Source organism: Cucurbita maxima, unplaced genomic scaffold, assembly GCF_002738345.1.
Source record: "Cucurbita maxima cultivar Rimu unplaced genomic scaffold, Cmax_1.0 Cma_Scf00001, whole genome shotgun sequence".
NCBI lineage: Eukaryota > Viridiplantae > Streptophyta > Magnoliopsida > Cucurbitales > Cucurbitaceae > Cucurbita > Cucurbita maxima.
This window is the reverse complement of record NW_019272017.1, coordinates 1,975,184-1,993,113: the sequence shown is the minus strand read 5'-3', so window position 1 is coordinate 1,993,113 and position 17,930 is coordinate 1,975,184. Positions and strand designations below refer to the sequence as shown.

At 34.7% G+C, this 17,930-nt stretch overlaps 2 protein-coding genes across 7 annotated transcripts in view; both read left to right on the top strand.

Annotated features, from left to right (window-relative positions):
- The first annotated feature begins 528 nt into the window (after nt 1–528).
- LOC111476599 (protein LNK1-like) lies at nt 529–8,594 on the top strand. 5 transcript variants are annotated; one of them, XM_023120363.1, is made up of 10 exons: nt 530–742; nt 1,583–1,696; nt 2,878–2,991; nt 3,093–3,241; nt 4,560–5,122; nt 5,224–5,566; nt 6,086–6,469; nt 7,166–7,317; nt 7,727–7,865; nt 7,997–8,594. In XM_023120363.1, the coding sequence occupies exons 5-10, from the start codon at nt 4,764–4,766 to the stop codon at nt 8,096–8,098; spliced, it is 1,479 nt and encodes a 492-aa protein (XP_022976131.1). In that variant the 5' UTR covers nt 530–742; nt 1,583–1,696; nt 2,878–2,991; nt 3,093–3,241; nt 4,560–4,763; the 3' UTR covers nt 8,099–8,594. The 5 variants fall into 5 exon arrangements, with proteins under 5 accessions (XP_022976113.1, XP_022976131.1, XP_022976121.1 ...); XM_023120345.1 differs by lacking the exons at nt 2,878–2,991; nt 3,093–3,241 and adding an exon at nt 7,519–7,640 and having other exon boundaries at nt 529–742; XM_023120353.1 differs by lacking the exon at nt 2,878–2,991.
- Nucleotides 8,595–9,671: 1,077 nt separating this feature from the next.
- The window catches only part of LOC111486739 (endoplasmic reticulum-Golgi intermediate compartment protein 3-like), a 9,865-nt gene continuing 1,606 nt past the window's right edge, over nt 9,672–17,930 (top strand). The window contains exons 1-12 of one of the 2 annotated variants that reach the window (XM_023133981.1): nt 9,672–10,063; nt 11,491–11,564; nt 12,039–12,122; nt 12,277–12,357; nt 13,956–14,036; nt 14,883–14,975; nt 15,859–16,038; nt 16,192–16,259; nt 16,368–16,419; nt 17,000–17,053; nt 17,144–17,236; nt 17,558–17,624. In XM_023133981.1, the coding sequence (XP_022989749.1) occupies nt 9,922–10,063; nt 11,491–11,564; nt 12,039–12,122; nt 12,277–12,357; nt 13,956–14,036; nt 14,883–14,975; nt 15,859–16,038; nt 16,192–16,259; nt 16,368–16,419; nt 17,000–17,053; nt 17,144–17,236; nt 17,558–17,624 (1,069 nt within the window). In that variant the 5' untranslated portion in view covers nt 9,672–9,921. The remainder of the gene's footprint in view (nt 10,064–11,490; nt 11,565–12,038; nt 12,123–12,276; nt 12,358–13,955; nt 14,037–14,882; nt 14,976–15,858; nt 16,039–16,191; nt 16,260–16,367; nt 16,420–16,999; nt 17,054–17,143; nt 17,237–17,557; nt 17,625–17,930) is intronic. The other variant, XM_023133982.1, reaches the window with a different exon arrangement.

The following is a 17,930-nucleotide window of genomic DNA, read 5'->3' as shown; positions in this document are numbered from 1 at the left end:
AAACAACTTCAAATAATTAGCTCACGAAACTTGTTGAAATATTGGGAGTAGATCGAAGAAGATGAAATCGATCTCGCTCAATACTCTATGTTCATTCTATTTACGGTCGATACGGGTCGATAACTCGTCGTCAGCAAGACTAGTGGTGGGCAGGATAAAGGAGAGGATAAAAATAATAATAAACAAAAGTAGTAAATAAAAAGGGCAAAAACTAAAAGTGTATTTATTATTTTTTGGAAAAAAAACTATTTTTGAATAAAAAATAAAATTTTACCCAAAAAGAAAGTATTAATATGTACAATATTACGTCAGCAGGCACCAACAAATTAAAGGCAAAGGAATCTTCCAGCGGTGTTGCCACGTGTCGTAAATCAAGCGGATTGCTACAAATTTGAACCAATCAGATTCGTGAAACTGATCGGATATTGTCCGAAGCTCTCGTCCACGAATTTTGATATCCCATCTCTCTTCTTTACGTCCTGCTGCCACGTGTCCAATTTTGCGCTACTAGTTTTTATAATTAAGGAGAATAGTAAAGTATTCGTCCACCCAAAAAGAAAAAAAAAAAGAAACTCTCGAAGTCGAAGCCTTCCTGGAGCTCTCTTCAACCAGACTGAAGAACCCGCCTAGGGCTCACCTTTGCTTTTTTGTTTTTGTCTTTGCTGGGATTTTTTTCTTCGATCCCCAATCGTTGAATATCTGGATTGCTTGGGATTTTCTGAGCGGGATTTTTGGGGTCCAGGTGAGTTTTTTTTTTTTTTTTTTTTTTTTAATAATTTTTTTTGGTGGATCGCTACTGGTTCTTCTGATTTTTGCTGTAGTTCTTCTTCTTCTTTTCGTGATTCTATTTTCAGCTGTTTGGTTGCTGAGAAAGTGGGTTGGAAATTGGAATTGAAAAGGGTTTTCTGAAATTGTTTGATGAGATTTGGTTTCACTGAAAGGGAGTAAAATTGTTGGGAGTTAATGAATTTTTGCTTTGGTTTATGGAGTTTTTTTAGTGGTGGCTCGATTTTTTTAGCTGTTTGGTTGCTGAGAAAGTGGGTTGGAATTCAAAAGGGTTTTCTGGAATTGTTTGATGGGAGTTGGTTTCACTGAAAGGATGTGAAATGGTTGAGTTTCTGATGGATTAATTGAAAGAGGGGATGTTTCTTGTTTGAAACTGTATTTTTATTTTTGTGGCTGTGATTCCTTATAATATTCAACCTTTTTCACTGTATATGGTTCATGAATTCATTTTCTTTTTGTTTTCTCTGGAAACCCATTGAATCAATATGCCTTTTAAGATCACTTTTGGCTTAACTTGCTGGAAGGGAAATAATAGATCTAAGAAGAGCAAAATTTAATTGTTTGGCGTGTTTGTTTGACCTGTACTGCAAACGGAAAAAAACTTCCTGAAGAAGAAATAATAAAATTCCTCAAATAGCATGCCCCTTTCCTGAAAAAATGATATTTATTACTAGAATTAGTGAAAGAAATCTTACTAGCTTTCTTCTTCACATTTTCTGCTGTTTTCCCCTTTACAGTCTCCATAAGTAAGAGCCTGAGAAAGTGTTGTTTCATCTTTCTCTTGTTCTTAATTCAGATTTACTGCTGGGCAAGTTCGTGATTGAGACATGGGATTGTATCAAACAGTTTTATGCTTCTTAAATGGTGGATAAAGAATCTTGAAGGAATGTCTGACTTGTGTATGTACAAGGTATAGTTTCATTTTCCCATTTTTCTCTTCTTCTGATGATAAGTTTGAACTAATGTTGATTTTTCCCCCTAGTAGAGATGCTGAACATAGATTGAGAGTGTTAATTCTCGAAAACAAGTTTAGCAAACTGATATGAATCCTCAATCCTTTTGTTAGTGAGATGGTTTTGGAAGGCAAGAGTCCTTAAATAGCAAAATTATTTATGTGGACGCTTCACTGAACAGCGTTAACACTCAACACGATAGGTTTTCTTATGTATACGAGGAGTGAAGAGACCCTTCGTAATAAGTTTTTTGCACTGTCAGCTTGCCTCTAAAGCTTGGGATTTTATGTATCAAACATTTGGGTCGAGTTGGTGTCCTCGTAAGGATGCTGAGGAATGGCTCCCGAAGTTGCTTTTGGATTGGTGGTTTAGGGATAAAGCAAGAATGCTTTTGTTACATGCTATTAGAGCTCACTTGGAAGGAAAGGAATGAGAAGCTTTTCAAAGATACGTTAAATGCCATTCACAAACCTTTTTGTAATTACTCTTATCTTTTCTATCAACTTAGATTGGAGGCATTTTGTTTGATCCTCTTAGGCATGAGAATATCTTGTAGATTGGTTTGATCGTGGGAGCACGAGTTTTAGATGTGTAATCTTTACCCTTTTGTTGAGTTGATCATTTATTGGCTCAAAAACCTTGACTAATTTGGTGAATGACAATCTTATTCCTTTGGCCAATTTTTTGTTTTAGCTATACCACTACTCACCTCATTTAGGTTGAGTACTAGCAAAAATACCTTATCTTTTGTTTATTATGGTCTTCATCATAGATTTAGACATTTATTTGATACTAACAATGCTAGGTTCCTCTAAAGAGCTATTGATCAATGTTACACCTTGAAGTTCATATTGATTTATTTTTTATCCATGCATCTGAAGTATTGCAAATACTATCTCTGTTACATGAAAGAGCTCCAAATTTACCACCAGATGATCGATCTTATGCCATTGATAGGATTCAAATGATTTCTTCTCTAATCTAGGATTCAAATGATTTCTTCTCTAATCTAGGATTCAAATGATATCGTCTCTAATCTTTTCACTTAGACCGAGCATCCAACTTGGCTTTCTATTATTATATCTTCTATTTGTGTGTGATTCTTTACTTGTCCTTATAATAATCTTGGCCGATGTAGTTTGCGTGTGTATTCTACTTATATGCATTTGGGTAGAGGACCAAATTGTTGATTCAAAGCAACTTGTAGATTTGCTTAGCTGTAGCCCTTTTCTGTTACCATTGTGTCTCAGAGGTATGTATCTGTTTTGCATAGCCAATTTGGCTTCCAACTGAAGACCCCTTTTTTCTAATTCCAAATCTAGACCCATCCATATAATATCATCATATTAACAGGACTTTTGCAATTCAAGTTCAAGCTAACGACCATGAAATGGATGCCGTAGTATAAGAAGATATCACTGGTATTTGCTGATCTTGTGGTCGGTCATAAGTTGGTGTAGCTGATGTTGCCATTGGGGTGAAGGCGACATCACTAGTAACTGGTATTCTGAAATCCTTAAATTTGCTTCATTCTGAATCAACATGTCTCTGCATATTGTGTTTTACAGTTAAATGGAGATTGATTTTAGCTTCTTGATCCACATTGGAGGCAGAAAGCTTCCACTCTAACGATCTCTTATAGATGTGCACTCTATAGATACAAGAAGCTAATGGTCAATAGTCTATGCAAAGCTCTAGCTTAAATGGGCTCTGTATTATTCTTTGTTTTCCAATAAGTATCTAACTATTGGTTAGAAAAAATCTATCTCGAGAAGTCAACAATTAAATCCAAGATTAAAACTATTGACTAAGGGCGGCTATGCGTCATTTTTAATTTTCTGAAAGAAAAGAAGCAATAATTTGAGCACTGTGTGAAATCCTCCTGCCCTATTATAACTGATAAACATGATGTTTGAGATGATCGGCGAGGATTTATGCACTTAGCAATCATTTTTCAGTTGCAATCTCTAATCCTGTATATTCTGTGGAATCAATGATTTATGGATGGATGTTATATAACAATATACTTCACTATTTCTTTCTATTCTTTTATTTATCTATTAGATTGAAAGGTCTCTTGCCATTGTGATTTTCTTTGTTTAACTCATTTAAGATTTTAACTCTATTTTGGTCCTCAAACATTTATATTAATTTTAGTCCTAAAACTTTTGAGTGCTCTACTTTATTCTCTAAACTTTCAAATATTTTGTTTTCAATCTTAAATTGGATGATCCAAAATTCATTTTGAGACAATTGACATCTAATTTGTTACACATAGCTTTAATTACTTGTCTACATAAACATCTACTCATAATGTAAATGCGTGAAATATGTCACATCTGGTTTCTACGAAATAACTTCTTTTGAAAAAAATTGATGACAAGGACTTAAATGATTTTTAAAAGTTTGAGAATTGAATTTGAGCATTTGAAATTTAAAAACTACAGCGGCACAAGCATAAATTTTTGGGGCCAAAATAGAATGTAAACCAACAATAGCTACTTCATAGATGTATTTATGCCCTGTGGTTTATGTTGTTTGCATGTAGCATTGGTTGTTTGGGTTTAGGGAGTGTTTGGAGTGACTATCAAGTGATCGACAACACTTTTTTAACACTTAAGAACTCTTTTTCAAGCACTTCGAATGTCATTCCAAACATGACTTCAGTTCACTTCTATAATGTGTGTTGTATTGGCTTATGTATTTTATGAGATATAGCAATTTATCCATATTGTTTTAGTGTAAGGGAGAAAGTATGTATTTTCCTTTTATTTTGAATTCTCCAGTCCCGTAGCTTACTACCTTGTAACGGTGTTGCAGCTCAAGGATAATATTTGGAAGGACTTCACTGGGAATGATGATTATATAGTGCCTCATCTTGGTGACGAACTTTGGGATCTATTTGACGAGCGGAGTGATAGTCTTGAGAATTCTAATCCCAAAATTAGCTTTACAGATGATTCTTACAATACAACTAAGTTCAGTTTTCTTGGTAAGGAGAAAGTAATAACACAAACATCAATCATGAAGAATACAGTTCTGGAAAAAGATTCATGGCCTCATACACCTGATGGTGTTCCTACTTCAAACAGTGACTCGTTCAAAGATGTGAAAATGGAACCAAACGGTCTTAGTATGCCAAACCGCTGCTTTAAAACAGACGTGGGTACAGACTTTGATTACTGCACAGATGATCATATTGTAACTGACAATAGTGCTGCAGATGAGAATGACATGTACCAATATTCTGTCAGTCACATGTCTCAAACAGGTAATGATATTAGTTTTCTGGATGATGATTGTGAAAACAAAGAAAACAACGATCTTCTGTTTTATGGGTGGCAAGATATGGAAAGCTTTGAGGACGTAGATAGGATGTTCAGGTAATCAACCTTGTTCATTGTTTTTTTCCCATTTGTTTTGATTTTATGATATAAAGTTGAATTCTTTGATCCACTGTGATTGTGGTTTATGCTTGATACAGAAATTGTGATTCAACATTTGGGCTCGGGAATCTAAGCAATGAAGATGATCTATGCTGGTTTTCCCCATCCCATGGCTCAGAAAAACTTGAAGAAAAACCAACAAAGTCGAACTTCAATTTTTCGTGCTGTGAAGGAAGTACAATAAATGATGCATTGGAATTTAATGAAGGTTCTAATCTCCTGAATTCCGATCCATCATCTGATGGTTTGAACAAAAATAATATTTTAACTGGGCGTAAGGTAAATGATGGGATTGACTCTGCTGCTGTTAGTCACTTGTTAGCTTCTGACATACCAGATAGAAAAAGAAATTCTAGAGGTGACTTGATACCTAAACAACAGGTTTGTCTTTGTTCTAATTTTTCTATTTGAAATTGAGTTTTCTGGATCTTTCTTTATCCTTAAACCAAAAATGAAATAAAACCTTTCTCATTTTATTTGTAATTGAGATCTTCTCTCCCCAGCCTAGTTATGTTCATTGTAAAAAATGAGTGAAGAACGAACCATCTTTTCATGTAACGAAGCATTGTAGTAAAACTCTTAAGGCTCGTTGTAGGATAAAGTAAGAACTCTCCGAGCGCATCCTTCTGGAACTCATCAAATTGAAAACTTATGACTGTAACCTAAATAATGCACAAAGTTCTTCAAGGCATAAATAAGGAGCCATACATGATAGTATAGAATATCTTCCCTATTAAGGTTTCCAAGGCATAAATAGGGATCCTGATCTGATACTCGAGTGGCATACGAACAGGAAGTTTGTGTCTGGACCTAGAATATAGCAATGCGTATTAACAAATTTTGGTGTCTTCAGCTCTTTCTCGTACAAAATCTACAATTAACGCCCACTTATTTCTGCAGGAGTCTTCTTTTGCATCTAATCAACTACAGTCTGTACCTAGCTCTCATAATCCTTCCTTTGACGCTCCAACAATTGCAGCAAATGAAAATAGAGAAAAACTGTACCACCAGGATTTACCAGCCTCATTCAATAAGAATATCACTTTGATGTCTATGCCAAATTCGGAAACATTCAGTACTTCATTTCCAGTTAGAAAGCATGCACCAAGATCTGAAAGTGAAATTGATGATGGTCACAGTGAAACTGGAGTAGTTAGCCGAGAAAGTCGAGCGGAATTAGATTCTTCAAATGCACCGGATATATCTTGCCAGAGCACTACGCGGGATGGAATCTCACTGGAAGCAACTAGTTTTTGCCAGCTTCAACAAGTAATGGAGCAGGTAGTAGTATTTTACATGCTTTTCACATCATATAATAGTATCCCCTGTCTATCTGCATGGAAAGAGTCATTTGCATGCATAGTAGTTCTTCGTCCTTCATGCAATTAGCGAGTCGTTCTTTGCTAACATACCCTAGCCAATAATCTGTCCATGTCCATAACAAACATTTGGTGGTTTTCTTCAATCCCTTCAATTTGTGGTATTCATTGCTCGCATGTCTGAAATTCTACAAGTCGTAAATTAGATTGTCCATATACCTTAAACAACATCGTCACGAGGAGACACCAGCACAACATGACACATGCACGTCAACACGTCATTTTCTAGAAAATTAGGACATGGACATGGACATTGAAAAGTTTGTTTATAAAAGGATGTACATTTGAATTATATTTGAAGACTTGCCTTACATTCCAATGATTTTACATTATGTGTTTTGAGTTTATATATCTATATTTCAAACTAATGTGAAAGAACCACAGAACCTCATAAAGCTCATTGAATGTCTTACAATTCATTACACATGAGAGCATTGCATTTCCATAATCTTGAGGAAAATGTTTTTATGGTTTATACAAAAAACTAAAAATGAGCCAAGATTCACAAAATGCTTTGATAATGAACATTAGACTCCTTCACTGGGAAATGTGAAATTGTGATATTATTCTTCAAACTAACGGCTTGAATTACTTATTTCAGTTGGATATTCGAACAAAACTATGCATAAGAGATAGTTTATATCGCCTGGCAAGAAGTGCGGAGCAGAGACATAACTGTGCAAATATTAATGAGAATATTAGAGAAGATAAACTTGTGAGAATTGCACCGTTGATCGATCAAGACGCAAACAGGCAAGTTATTACTCACCTTATTATTATCAAGTTGGGGCACTTCAGTTTTCTTTCTGTTACCTTCTAGCAATGTGTGTACTTAGGCCTCATTTAGTTCATCTAAATGAGGATGATGGAAAGTTGAATGAAAGCAAATTGAAACGAAAAATTCTAGATTATGTGTACGAAAACTAACTTGGTTAATATTTACTAAAACTATAGGAATGCCAATTGGCCTGTATGGCTGGCTGGTTATCAGTGGTTTCTTGTTTCTGTAAATGCAGAGGATGGGTCAACCAACAGCATTTTACTTATTTTTCTTCTTCTTGTGTATAAACAATGCAGTTAAGTTTGAGCTTCTTTTTCTCTTTCTTTTCCCCGTCTATGGAGTTATTTCGAACTTTCTTACCGTGGATTTCGGTTTTAACAGGAGTGGAGGTTTTTTGGATTTGGAAACTGATACCAATCCTATTGACCGATCAGTCGCCCACTTGCTGTTTCACCGGCCTTCGGATCCGTCTGTAGTGCCCACTGGTGGTAATGCCTTGCCTCTGAAATCTCCCAAACTGGTAAGCTTTTTACACCTTTCAGTTTTCTTCCTGTTCTGTATGGAATAAAATCATTTCCAGTTAGAGAAACTCGAGAGCGTCTTGTTTTTTCTTATCAATATAGTTCGTCTTAACATGTCACCAATTTGCAGGTGCCAGCCGAAAAACAAAATTTTCAGGACGAAACCGGGGGAGCTACAGCTTATGCAGCAGATCAAAAGCCGCTGTCAAATGGGAAAAACTATGAGCAGTAGTAAGCCTGTAAAATATTGTGTAATAACACGCCAAATGAGGCCGAGCATCGATGCATTGGTGTGATTTCCAGTCTATACTCGTTTACTATCGTAATCTCTGTGAAATTTGTTTCTCCACGCATCCTTCTTGGTCCAGGTCCTTCAAATGCTTACCTTTAAAGTCTAAGTAGGCTATAATTCTACCTGTCTTTGGCTAATGTATGAAGAGCCCGTTTAACTATGCTGATTACTGAAATATTATGTGCAATAGTTACTGCTTTTATAGGTTAATCCCAATCCACAGGTCTTGTTACCTACCCTACAGTCAACTAGTGGAGGCTCTTTTTGTTATCTGCAAAAACAAAAAACTGGCACTGTTAGGAAATGGCCTGGCCATGATTTTTGGAAGTTTAAGTCATTTCTGTTTGTATGTTAGTGATTCATTTGAGTTCAAAGTTCAGATTATATTGCGTTTATCTCCTTGTTTAGATGAATAAATGGTGGATTACTATGTAAACTTCTTGTCTTTTCATTTCTGAAGCATAATTTTAGGCAGGGCTCAGCTGAATACTATTTGATGCATTGTTTCTACTTTGGGGCTACTCTGTTTCGGATTGTTTAGGGTTCATGTTCATTGTAATGGCAATAATTCTATGCTTTCTTTGGAGCCTATGTTCTTTAGAATGTTATCTGATGTATTATATCTTGGGGTCTTTGAGTATTATGAGCTGATGGTCATTTTTTGTTCCTACCCCAAGTAGATATCTATTTGAGGATTGGTTTGCTATAAGCATTCATTTTTAGAGCCTCTTTTCTTGCAACAACAGGGGGGTAGAAAAACTAAAGGCTATAAGGGTGGGGATTCCAATGAATACTACGAACATTATGTTGCTTTATCTGAAATCGTTGTGACATAAGAATTTTGAGTCGTGTAAGTAGGATTATTAGTGCCTTATCAGATAGAGTTATGCATGATAGTTAAAATAATATATGATTATCGACTCCTTTTCAATCATCGTTTGAGCAACAATGTTGTAATATATAAAAATTATCTTAGTTTTTAATTAAAAAAATGTTATAAAATGTTTTTATAGCATTGTAAATAAGTTATTAGTCATATTTTGTTACAATATCAATTATAGTTGTACTAAAAATATTATAAAAAGTCTTTTAATAAAGTCTTTTCTTCTATTTTTATATATAGCATATGTAGAATTTTTGTTAAAAATAAGATAATTTTTATTTTTCAATATGATTTCTATTAAAAAATCTAAAAACATCTTAATAAATCTAATAATATTTAATAATAAAAAAATATAATAGAGTATTTTACTAATATAATTTCTAAAAAGTTAAATTTTAATATTGTAACCGGTTTGGTTTAGAATTCTAATAAAAAAATTTAAAACTTTAGTTTCTAAAAAATTCAATTTTTTATTTTTTGTAAAAAAATTAGCTAAGACAAAGATTTTAATTTTAAAACAAAGTCAATAATCAAATGGGACCTATTGACTAAGAGACTTATTTTTATTTTTTTATAAATTTTATTCATATGAAACATAATTATTTAAAAATAATTCGGCAATACCGCGAACGACGTCGTCCGCTAAACAATGCGACAATGGATTCCGTATGTTCCTCGTATTCGGCGAAGCAACTCAAATCGACAATGAAGCTCAAATCGCGTACGGAAAATCTATGTAATTATCGACCTCTCCGGCATTCAGACATTTCTTGATTTTGTCAAATCAAATTCTATATATGTTAATATTCATCTGATTTCTGTGGAATTCGAATTCCGGACGGTGGAATTTTCCAAGTTTGTTGCCTTTCTTCGTCAAGCCATGGATGCCATTTTCAACAGGCTCCGGAATTTGGATGCTTACCCTAAAATCAATGAAGATTTCTTCAGGCGGACCTTTTCTGGTGGCTTAATCACCATTGCTTCCTCCTTTATCATGCTCTTCCTCTTCTTCTCCGAGCTAAGTATGTTCCGGTGCTTTTTCGTTCTTTTTCCCCCCCCTGAAAGTCTCGTCTACCCGCCATTTATCTGGCTTGGTTCGATTCTAATTTGAATTGGACGTGATTTTGATTTTATCGGAAAGTTTTGGAAGGAGCTTGGGAAATTGCATATCCGAGTTGTGGTTTGCTTGTACATTGTGAAATCTGGATGCTATTGAATCTGGTGGGAATATTTTGATGTTGATTTAGCGATTTGCCCTTTCTCGGTCTTCTTATGGCTGTTCATTATGACGTTAAATTGCAATGTGGTGTGGGTGATTGGGAGACCTGCCATCTTAGGGGCCTGGGGATAATTTTTTTTTCATTTAATACAGTTTATCCTGACTGGCAGAGGTAGGTAGGAGAAGTTTCATTTTGTGCCCCTTTCATTGTCCTTGCAGTTCAATTATTCATAGAAGCATATCAGGCTCAAACATGATTCTAAGAATTATTTACCAATGGGTTTCATGACATAAATCTAGAGAAGCCCGTGTTTTCCCTTCACCTTTACCTTTAATCCAATCATCAATGATAGAAGAAATTATCAGTAATTTATTTGCCACCTATGAAAATTATCTTATCTGCCAAAGGTTATTTCATATTTGAAAATCTGTCAAGTTCTCCTCTTCTAGGATGTTCTGAAAAGTCACATGAGGGGGTTCAACTCTTTCTTCTACAAAGTTTAGTTACTACTTGATGAAATGATGTAGTTGAGAAATCTTATGCCTAAACAAAATTGATCTTTTGATGTCAAATGATTGACTTTAAGCAATCTAGTGACTCGTGTATCTGACTAGGTTGATTTTTTACTTTTTTTTCTTTTCAAATTGTTCTGTAAGTTTAAGGATAGTCCGTGAAATTAAAGGAGTTATGGTTTAGAAGCAGGCAAAAGAAGTTTTAATGTGGATAACTTTTTAAGATAAAAAAGCTATAGGACCTCATACGTTAGTTAGATCACTAATATTTTGAGGGGTTTTAAATGTACTTGAAGTGACTTATGCAACTTCAGACCTATGAGTTCAGCGAGTCGGTAAAATGTCCTAATTTTTTCAGCTCCTCCAAGTGACATCAATGATGCTCCTTACAAAACTTGACTTTTTTGAGGTAATTGTCTTTTCTGGAGACAATTCATTTACATTTTATGAATTTTTTCATGGGCTACGATCTACAATTTCTTGTTGGACCTTGAAGGATGCTTAATTCCCCCTTCTTGCTCTGTTTATAATATCAGGTTTAGCCCATGATATTTCACTGGCTTCATCCTGTTTGTTTTCTACTTTTTGTATGAGCAGATAATTCAGCTATTATGTAGTTTGAAAGTATATATTAAGCCATTTAATATTACGTGGTTTTATATCTCCTTTTATTTTTTGAAGCTTTTTATGACCATCATTTGTGATGTGTGATTGCAGGATTGTACCTCCATGCTAAAACTGAGACAAGGCTCATCGTAGATACATCAAGGGGGGGGAAATTACACATAAATGTAATAAGGGGTTTTTGTGGCAATGATACTATATTATTCTTCCTTTGTACATGCATTAACTTTAGATTAATGTTCACCTTTAAAAGCTTTTAAGTCATTAACTATTCCCTTCTTTGGTAGAGGTTGTGAATTTTTGTATTCCATGTGGTTCAACTAAAAGATAGAACTGGAGATGAAGCTTTTGATTGGTAGTCCTTTTAAATTTCCAAAAATGTGGAAACTGTCTAGTTTTCTGTTCCTAATGCTGGTAGTTGTGGATTGGTAAAAACTTTATCTGTAGTCTGGATATTGTTTTTTTTAATGTTGTTCAACTAATCGACTTCTTACCTATAGGTGAACTATTGCTTTTGAAATAGGGTTATATTTAAAATTGACGAACTGTATAAATGTGAATTAAAATTTATGTTCCTCTTGACCTAGTTTAATCGTCTTTGTTCTATGGGCTCAAACCTTACCCTTTTCTTGTTGGCACAGTTTGATATGAGTTTTCCTGCGATTCCATGTTCTATACTCAGTATTGATGCCATAGATGTCAGTGGAGAGCAACATCTTGATATAGTATGTGATGCAAGCATCGGTGCTCTGTCTCTGGATCTCTGATTATTTTTTTCGTATTATTTTACCATTCTATCATGTAACTCAGCTAGTATCTCACTATATACTTCAATGTAGTCTCACATTTTCTTATGCTTGTATACGGTATTTCTTTCAGAAACATAATATAATCAAAAAAAGAACTGACTACCATGGAAAAATCATAGAAGCCAGACCAGATAACATTGGTGCCCCTAAGGTTAGTAGGGTGTATAGTGATGGTTTGTGCCCATAAAAATTGATTACTTGTGTTATCTGTTTTACCATGGTTATATGCCGGGCTTTTGGTATCACTTGCATTTGCTATAATGTTTTACTTCGTCCATAATTGATCATATGAGGTTTCAGAATTGTTTTTTTTTTTTTTTTTTTTTTAAGAAACGATTTTGTTGATGTATGAAATTTACAAAAGGGATGTAAAATCCATGATGATTACATGAGGCTTTCCTAGTTGTTTAAAGGAGAGCGTTAGAGTATGAAGAAAATAGATTACACAATTTATACCAAGATATAACATAATAAATGACAAGACCAAAGAACACTGAGAAGGTTTCTCTTTATTAAAAAAAATACTCTTTGTTTTCTTTCTTTCCAAAGAACCCAAAAAAGGCCCGAGTGATGTGCTTCCATAACAATGCCTTGGAATTCTGTAAGGAGTTATGATAAGAAGGTCCTTCACATCTCTAGGTAAAACCAGCTGCCAATCAAAGGATTCACGAACTCTGTCCCAAAACTTCCAAGCAAACTGACAATGAATAAAAATGTGGTTCTGAGATTCATCATCAGCCTTACAAAATGAGCACCACCAAGGGGATATGGCCAAGAAAGGCATACATTTTTTAAGGGCATCTTTAGTGTTGATGGCTTTATGAGAGATTTTCCTTTTTTTTTGGGATGATTGTCCTTCCAAATACCTCTAGTCTCCCATATCAGAAATAAAATTTTGGTAGAAAATTGACCACTATGATTGAGGGACCATTTCCAAGTGTCTTCAACTTGAGAGAGATGTTTAAGGTCCCAGAAGTTGTCGGTGGTGTTCCAAACTTTTTTCATCGAGGCCTCCTTACAATGGGAGAGGATGTAAAGGAGGGGGCAGCATAATGCCAAAGAGGAACTAGTCTCCTAACTAATAATGCAGTGTGTTTCTCTGTGGTGCACTTTTTTTAATATCATTTTACTTCTCACACCTTTTTCTAATTTTCCAGTTCTTTGATGTGATATGTAGTATTGATTCTTCGGAAAGTGTATGAAATAGCTGGTCCTTCATTTATACGTTTCCTGATGTCTTTTGTCCCTCAATCACAATATCTTCTATGTACTTCATGTTCTGGCTTTATGGACTTTATGATTTTGAACGAACATAAATTGCATTCAGAACCATATACATAACTTCAATCTTCGAAAGCCATATTAACAATTCACGAGGAAGAATGCTTTGACCCTGCTAAAATATCCCAAAAAATTGCTAGGACAAATCCCTAGTTCTCCAATATCCAGACCAGTTCTTTATCTTCTCATTGTATATCTTCTCATCTTCTGAGATAGCTTAGGGATGACAAAGTAGTTAAAAAGATAAAACTCGTGTCTGAAGTTCCTTTACAAAAAGTAATATTTCTCCCCAGCTCATCTTATGGAGATAAAACGATTTCTTGGATTCTTTATTTTCCTGGATTCTTCTGTTGGTTTCTTATTTTAGAAAAAGTTTCAATTATTCTTTTTATTTTTTTCCCCGTAAAATTTTCTTTTGGCTATTGGTATTTCTTTCTGTTTATTCAATATTGTTTTTTCATACTCCAGATCGAGAAACCGTTGCAGAGGCATGGTGGCAGGCTGGAGCACAATGAAACATACTGTGGTTCATGTTTTGGAGCAGAATCGGTACTTTTAGTCCTCTATAATCCTTTGTTTAGTTTTTTTTTTTTTCAATTTGCAGTTATTCTTTGCATTGCTTTGATTATGATTCTGGTTAGATAATCCATGGTGTTTACTAAAGGCTTTCTCAATTAACTAAAAGAGAAGCATGTGTAAGAAGCAAAGAGATTGGACAATTTACATCAAGAGATTGCATAATAAATAACAAGATCAAAGAACGTTTTTAAGGTATTTTCTGTTTCCTGGAAAACTCTTTTGTTTCATTCTTTCCAAAGAATCCAAAAGAAGTCCCTAGCAATTTTCGACCACAACAAAGCCTTTGCATGTTCGGAAGGATGCCCCAACAACATAGTGCACAGAAAACCCTTTACATCACTAGTAGAAACTAAATACCAGCGGAAGGAATTCATATGACTGTTCTCGAACCTCCTTGCAAATGGACAGTGAATAAAAATGTTCTGTGATTCAACGTCAGATTTACCAAGAAACACCAGCCAGGGAATAAAGCCATGAAAGGCAGGCGCCTCTGAAGAATTTGATATTATTATTATTATTATTAAAGATATCCTTTCTGGTTTCCATTGCATTGGTTTTCTTTATAGCACTTTAGATTGGTAAGAAGCTATCGTATAATTTTGTTATTCATCTTGGATTTTGGAGCATTGGTATTCTTTTCATGTCTTTTATGTGTATCTTCAGAAAATATAATTTTTATGAGTGACTGGCATATTGCTGAAATGAACATCATTTATCGTTTTGCTGATTTTGATTTTTTTTTTTTTTAAGTTCCACATATTTCTTGAAATTTCTATCAGAAATGTGATGGGTTTTCTCCCCTTATCTTGTTTGCAGTCAGATGACGAGTGTTGTAATTCATGTGAAGAGGTTCGTGAAGCATACAGAAAGAAGGGTTGGGCTATTACTAATCAAGATTTGATAGACCAGGTACATCAGATTGTTATAATTTCCATTTATAGGATACTATATGGTGTACTTAGGACTATAGGAGGCAACCAGGTAGCTAGTCACTTAAATATGCAGCTCCACCAGGAAAGGAAAAGTAACATGATTCTTCTTGTAAACATTAGAGGTTGGAAAAGATGCACATCAATAAACTTATGCATTTGTGTGCTTGAGAAACAAGTTTGATGCATGTCACTCTGAAAATTTGTTGTTTTGTCCCGACTACTATTTTATGTTTATTTGTTATGCTTAATAAGTGCTGGATCCATATTCAAGTTATACCACTAGTGTCTGTGCTAACACGGGTGTTGTATCTGATGTGTGTTGGACATGAATATATTACCCACACTAAACTATCCATGCTTCACAAGAGAAGGAAGAAAAATCGTATTTTCAAATGTTACCCATCTACTATCTCTTGTTTTTTCGATGCCCTTAGTTCTAACTTCTATGATTTGTAAAATTGACAAACTCCCTAAGGAGTTTAACAGTGATACGATGCTACTGATACTGTCAAGGCCAACAGCCATCTTATCTATCTTGTATCTATTCGTCTTCTGCCTTTTGTTTCTGGATTCATCAGAAATTATAAATACTGACTTTTGATTGAGGCATTGGTTTCAAATGCCAAGGAACAGATGGCTGTAATTAATTAGGGGATTATATGTGCAAAAGGCCCTTTCATATTTATAAGTTTTTCAATGTCCTTATTCTTGAAGTCGAGTAATTTTTGCTTGCACCAACCATTGCATGAAACAGAGGAAGGCACACTCTGCATTTACAAGTCTTGTTTCCAAACTACAAGTGAATCGTGTGATCTGTTTTTGTGGGCAATTAAGATTTATATGCCTTTTCATTTTTTTAGTGCCAACGAGAAGATTTTATACAAAAGGTAAAGGATGAAGAAGGTGAAGGGTGTAATATCGAAGGATCTCTTGAAGTTAATAAAGTAGCTGGAAGTTTCAACTTTGTGCCAGGAAAAAGCTTTCATCAGTCAAGTTTCAATTTTCTTGGGTTGTTCGCGTTGCAAACTAGCGACCACAATGTATGAGTTTATACTTTCTTGTGTAAATTTGAAATACACTATACAAAGGGCATGCGTATAGCCAAGCATTGTTTGATAATCAATCTCTTTTTTCAGCTGTGATATATATTTATCATCCTTATTTACATTTTAAGTTTCATCTGCATGATGCAGGTAAGTCACCGAATAAATAGATTAGCTTTTGGCGACCACTATGATGGCTTGGTAAATCCCCTTGATGGGTAATTATTTATTTTTTTTGCCTCCTCTATAGATGTTTAGTCATTGGAAATGGTTCTAGTACTATTAATAATTCTATTATCTGAGATGAGCTTCCATTACTCGTTCAGGGTGCATTGGAAATATGATAAACAGAATGTTATGCACCAGTACTTTGTCAAGGTAAGAAGCTTTAACCTAGTTTAGAGTAGGGTTTGGTTTCCCTGCTCCAGGGATAGACATTCTTAATATCCCGTTTCTCTTCAAAATTGAACATAAATTTTGTTTAGATACGCGACATATTTACTGATCAGAATTCTTACTAGTGAACGATGATACACCATAATCTACCTCCGCACCCAAATTTTAAATAAAAAAATAATTAAAAAAACTCTAGGAATAAAGACTAAATGCTATGATGAGTGGGCACAAAGGTGAAAATCCCAACCTATAAAGTCATTTCCTCTCGTCATACAATTGACAAGTCATGAATTCACTTCTTGGGGATTACTCCTCGCCAATTTGCAGTGATCCCAACGTCATCTGGAGTAGTTTTGGCACTTGGGAAAATGGTATTACAATTTGAAGCTTGTGTCCATTTACTATTGTGTATGACGAGTGCCGTAGTTTAGAACTGCCCTGATCTGTTAAAGCAGCATACATTGATCCTCATATCGTATTTGTTACTTGGGTTTAGGGTGCAATGTTCTTGCTGATACTTGAAAGTTGTTAGGAAGAACTCTGAATATATCTCCAATTGCAGGTGGTTCCAACTATATACACGGACATCGGAGGTCACACTGTCCATTCAAATCAGGTATTGCTGAAAGTCCCAGTAAATGAACTTGTGCATATTACAATTTCTCTTGGATGATGCCCTGAACTTCATACCAATGAATCTGTGCAGTACTCTGCAACGGAGCATTTCAAGAGTGTGGAGTTTGGAAATTCTCTGTCTATACCCGGAGTTTTCTTTTACTACGATCTTTCTCCTGTTAAGGTTGGTAATATATCTACATGCAAAGTGTTCCTCAAAACAAAAATTATAATGTTCTTCATTGTAATAATGGAACTTCCGCTGCACTGATGGGTGATGCTAAATGTCATCAAGTTCTTGTTTGAGTGGATCATATTTATACAAAAAGTTCAAAAGAAGAGCATAAACTTTTAGATTTTTTAGTGGGGTAAAATTAAAGTAGGAAATGAAGCATGTGTGTAGACTTGTTCTAAAGAGAAGTGAACCATAAGGCCTTCCATGTAATAATATGTGCCACACATTGCAGTCTATGTTTGACTTATTTTTTTCCTATGCATTGTTCAGGTGACCTATTCAGAGGAGCATGTTCCATTTTTACACTTCATGACTCACATTTGCGCCATAGTTGGAGGTACCATATGCGGTCCTTTCTCTACCTCTTCTTCCTCCCGAACCGAGAATAAATACATGCATATTTATATGTTTACTTACACGGTTTCTTTCACTCCATACATCAATTGGACAATGTATCTGAGCTTTGTTTCTGGTCTCGTTTATGTAGTCATCTCTCATTTTCCTTCCTTTTGTTCTCTCGATGGAAAATAGACGTTATTTTGATGACCTCTGTTTTTTCTTCTTCTTCTTCTTCTTTTTTTTTTTTTTTTTTTTTTTTTTTTTTTTTTTTTTTTTTTTTTTTTTTTTTTTTTTTTTTTTTTTT

Bases quoted from the DNA above. Each gene is read 5' to 3' on its own strand.
- LOC111476599 (XM_023120328.1), top strand. From the start codon at position 1,637: ATGCTTCTTAAATGGTGGATAAAGAATCTTGAAGGAATGTCTGACTTG. The intron at 5,123-5,223 runs GTAATCAACCTT...TGCTTGATACAG, and splicing joins GACGTAGATAGGATGTTCAG to AAATTGTGATTCAACATTTG. The intron at 5,567-6,085 runs GTTTGTCTTTGT...TTATTTCTGCAG, and splicing joins ACTTGATACCTAAACAACAG to GAGTCTTCTTTTGCATCTAA.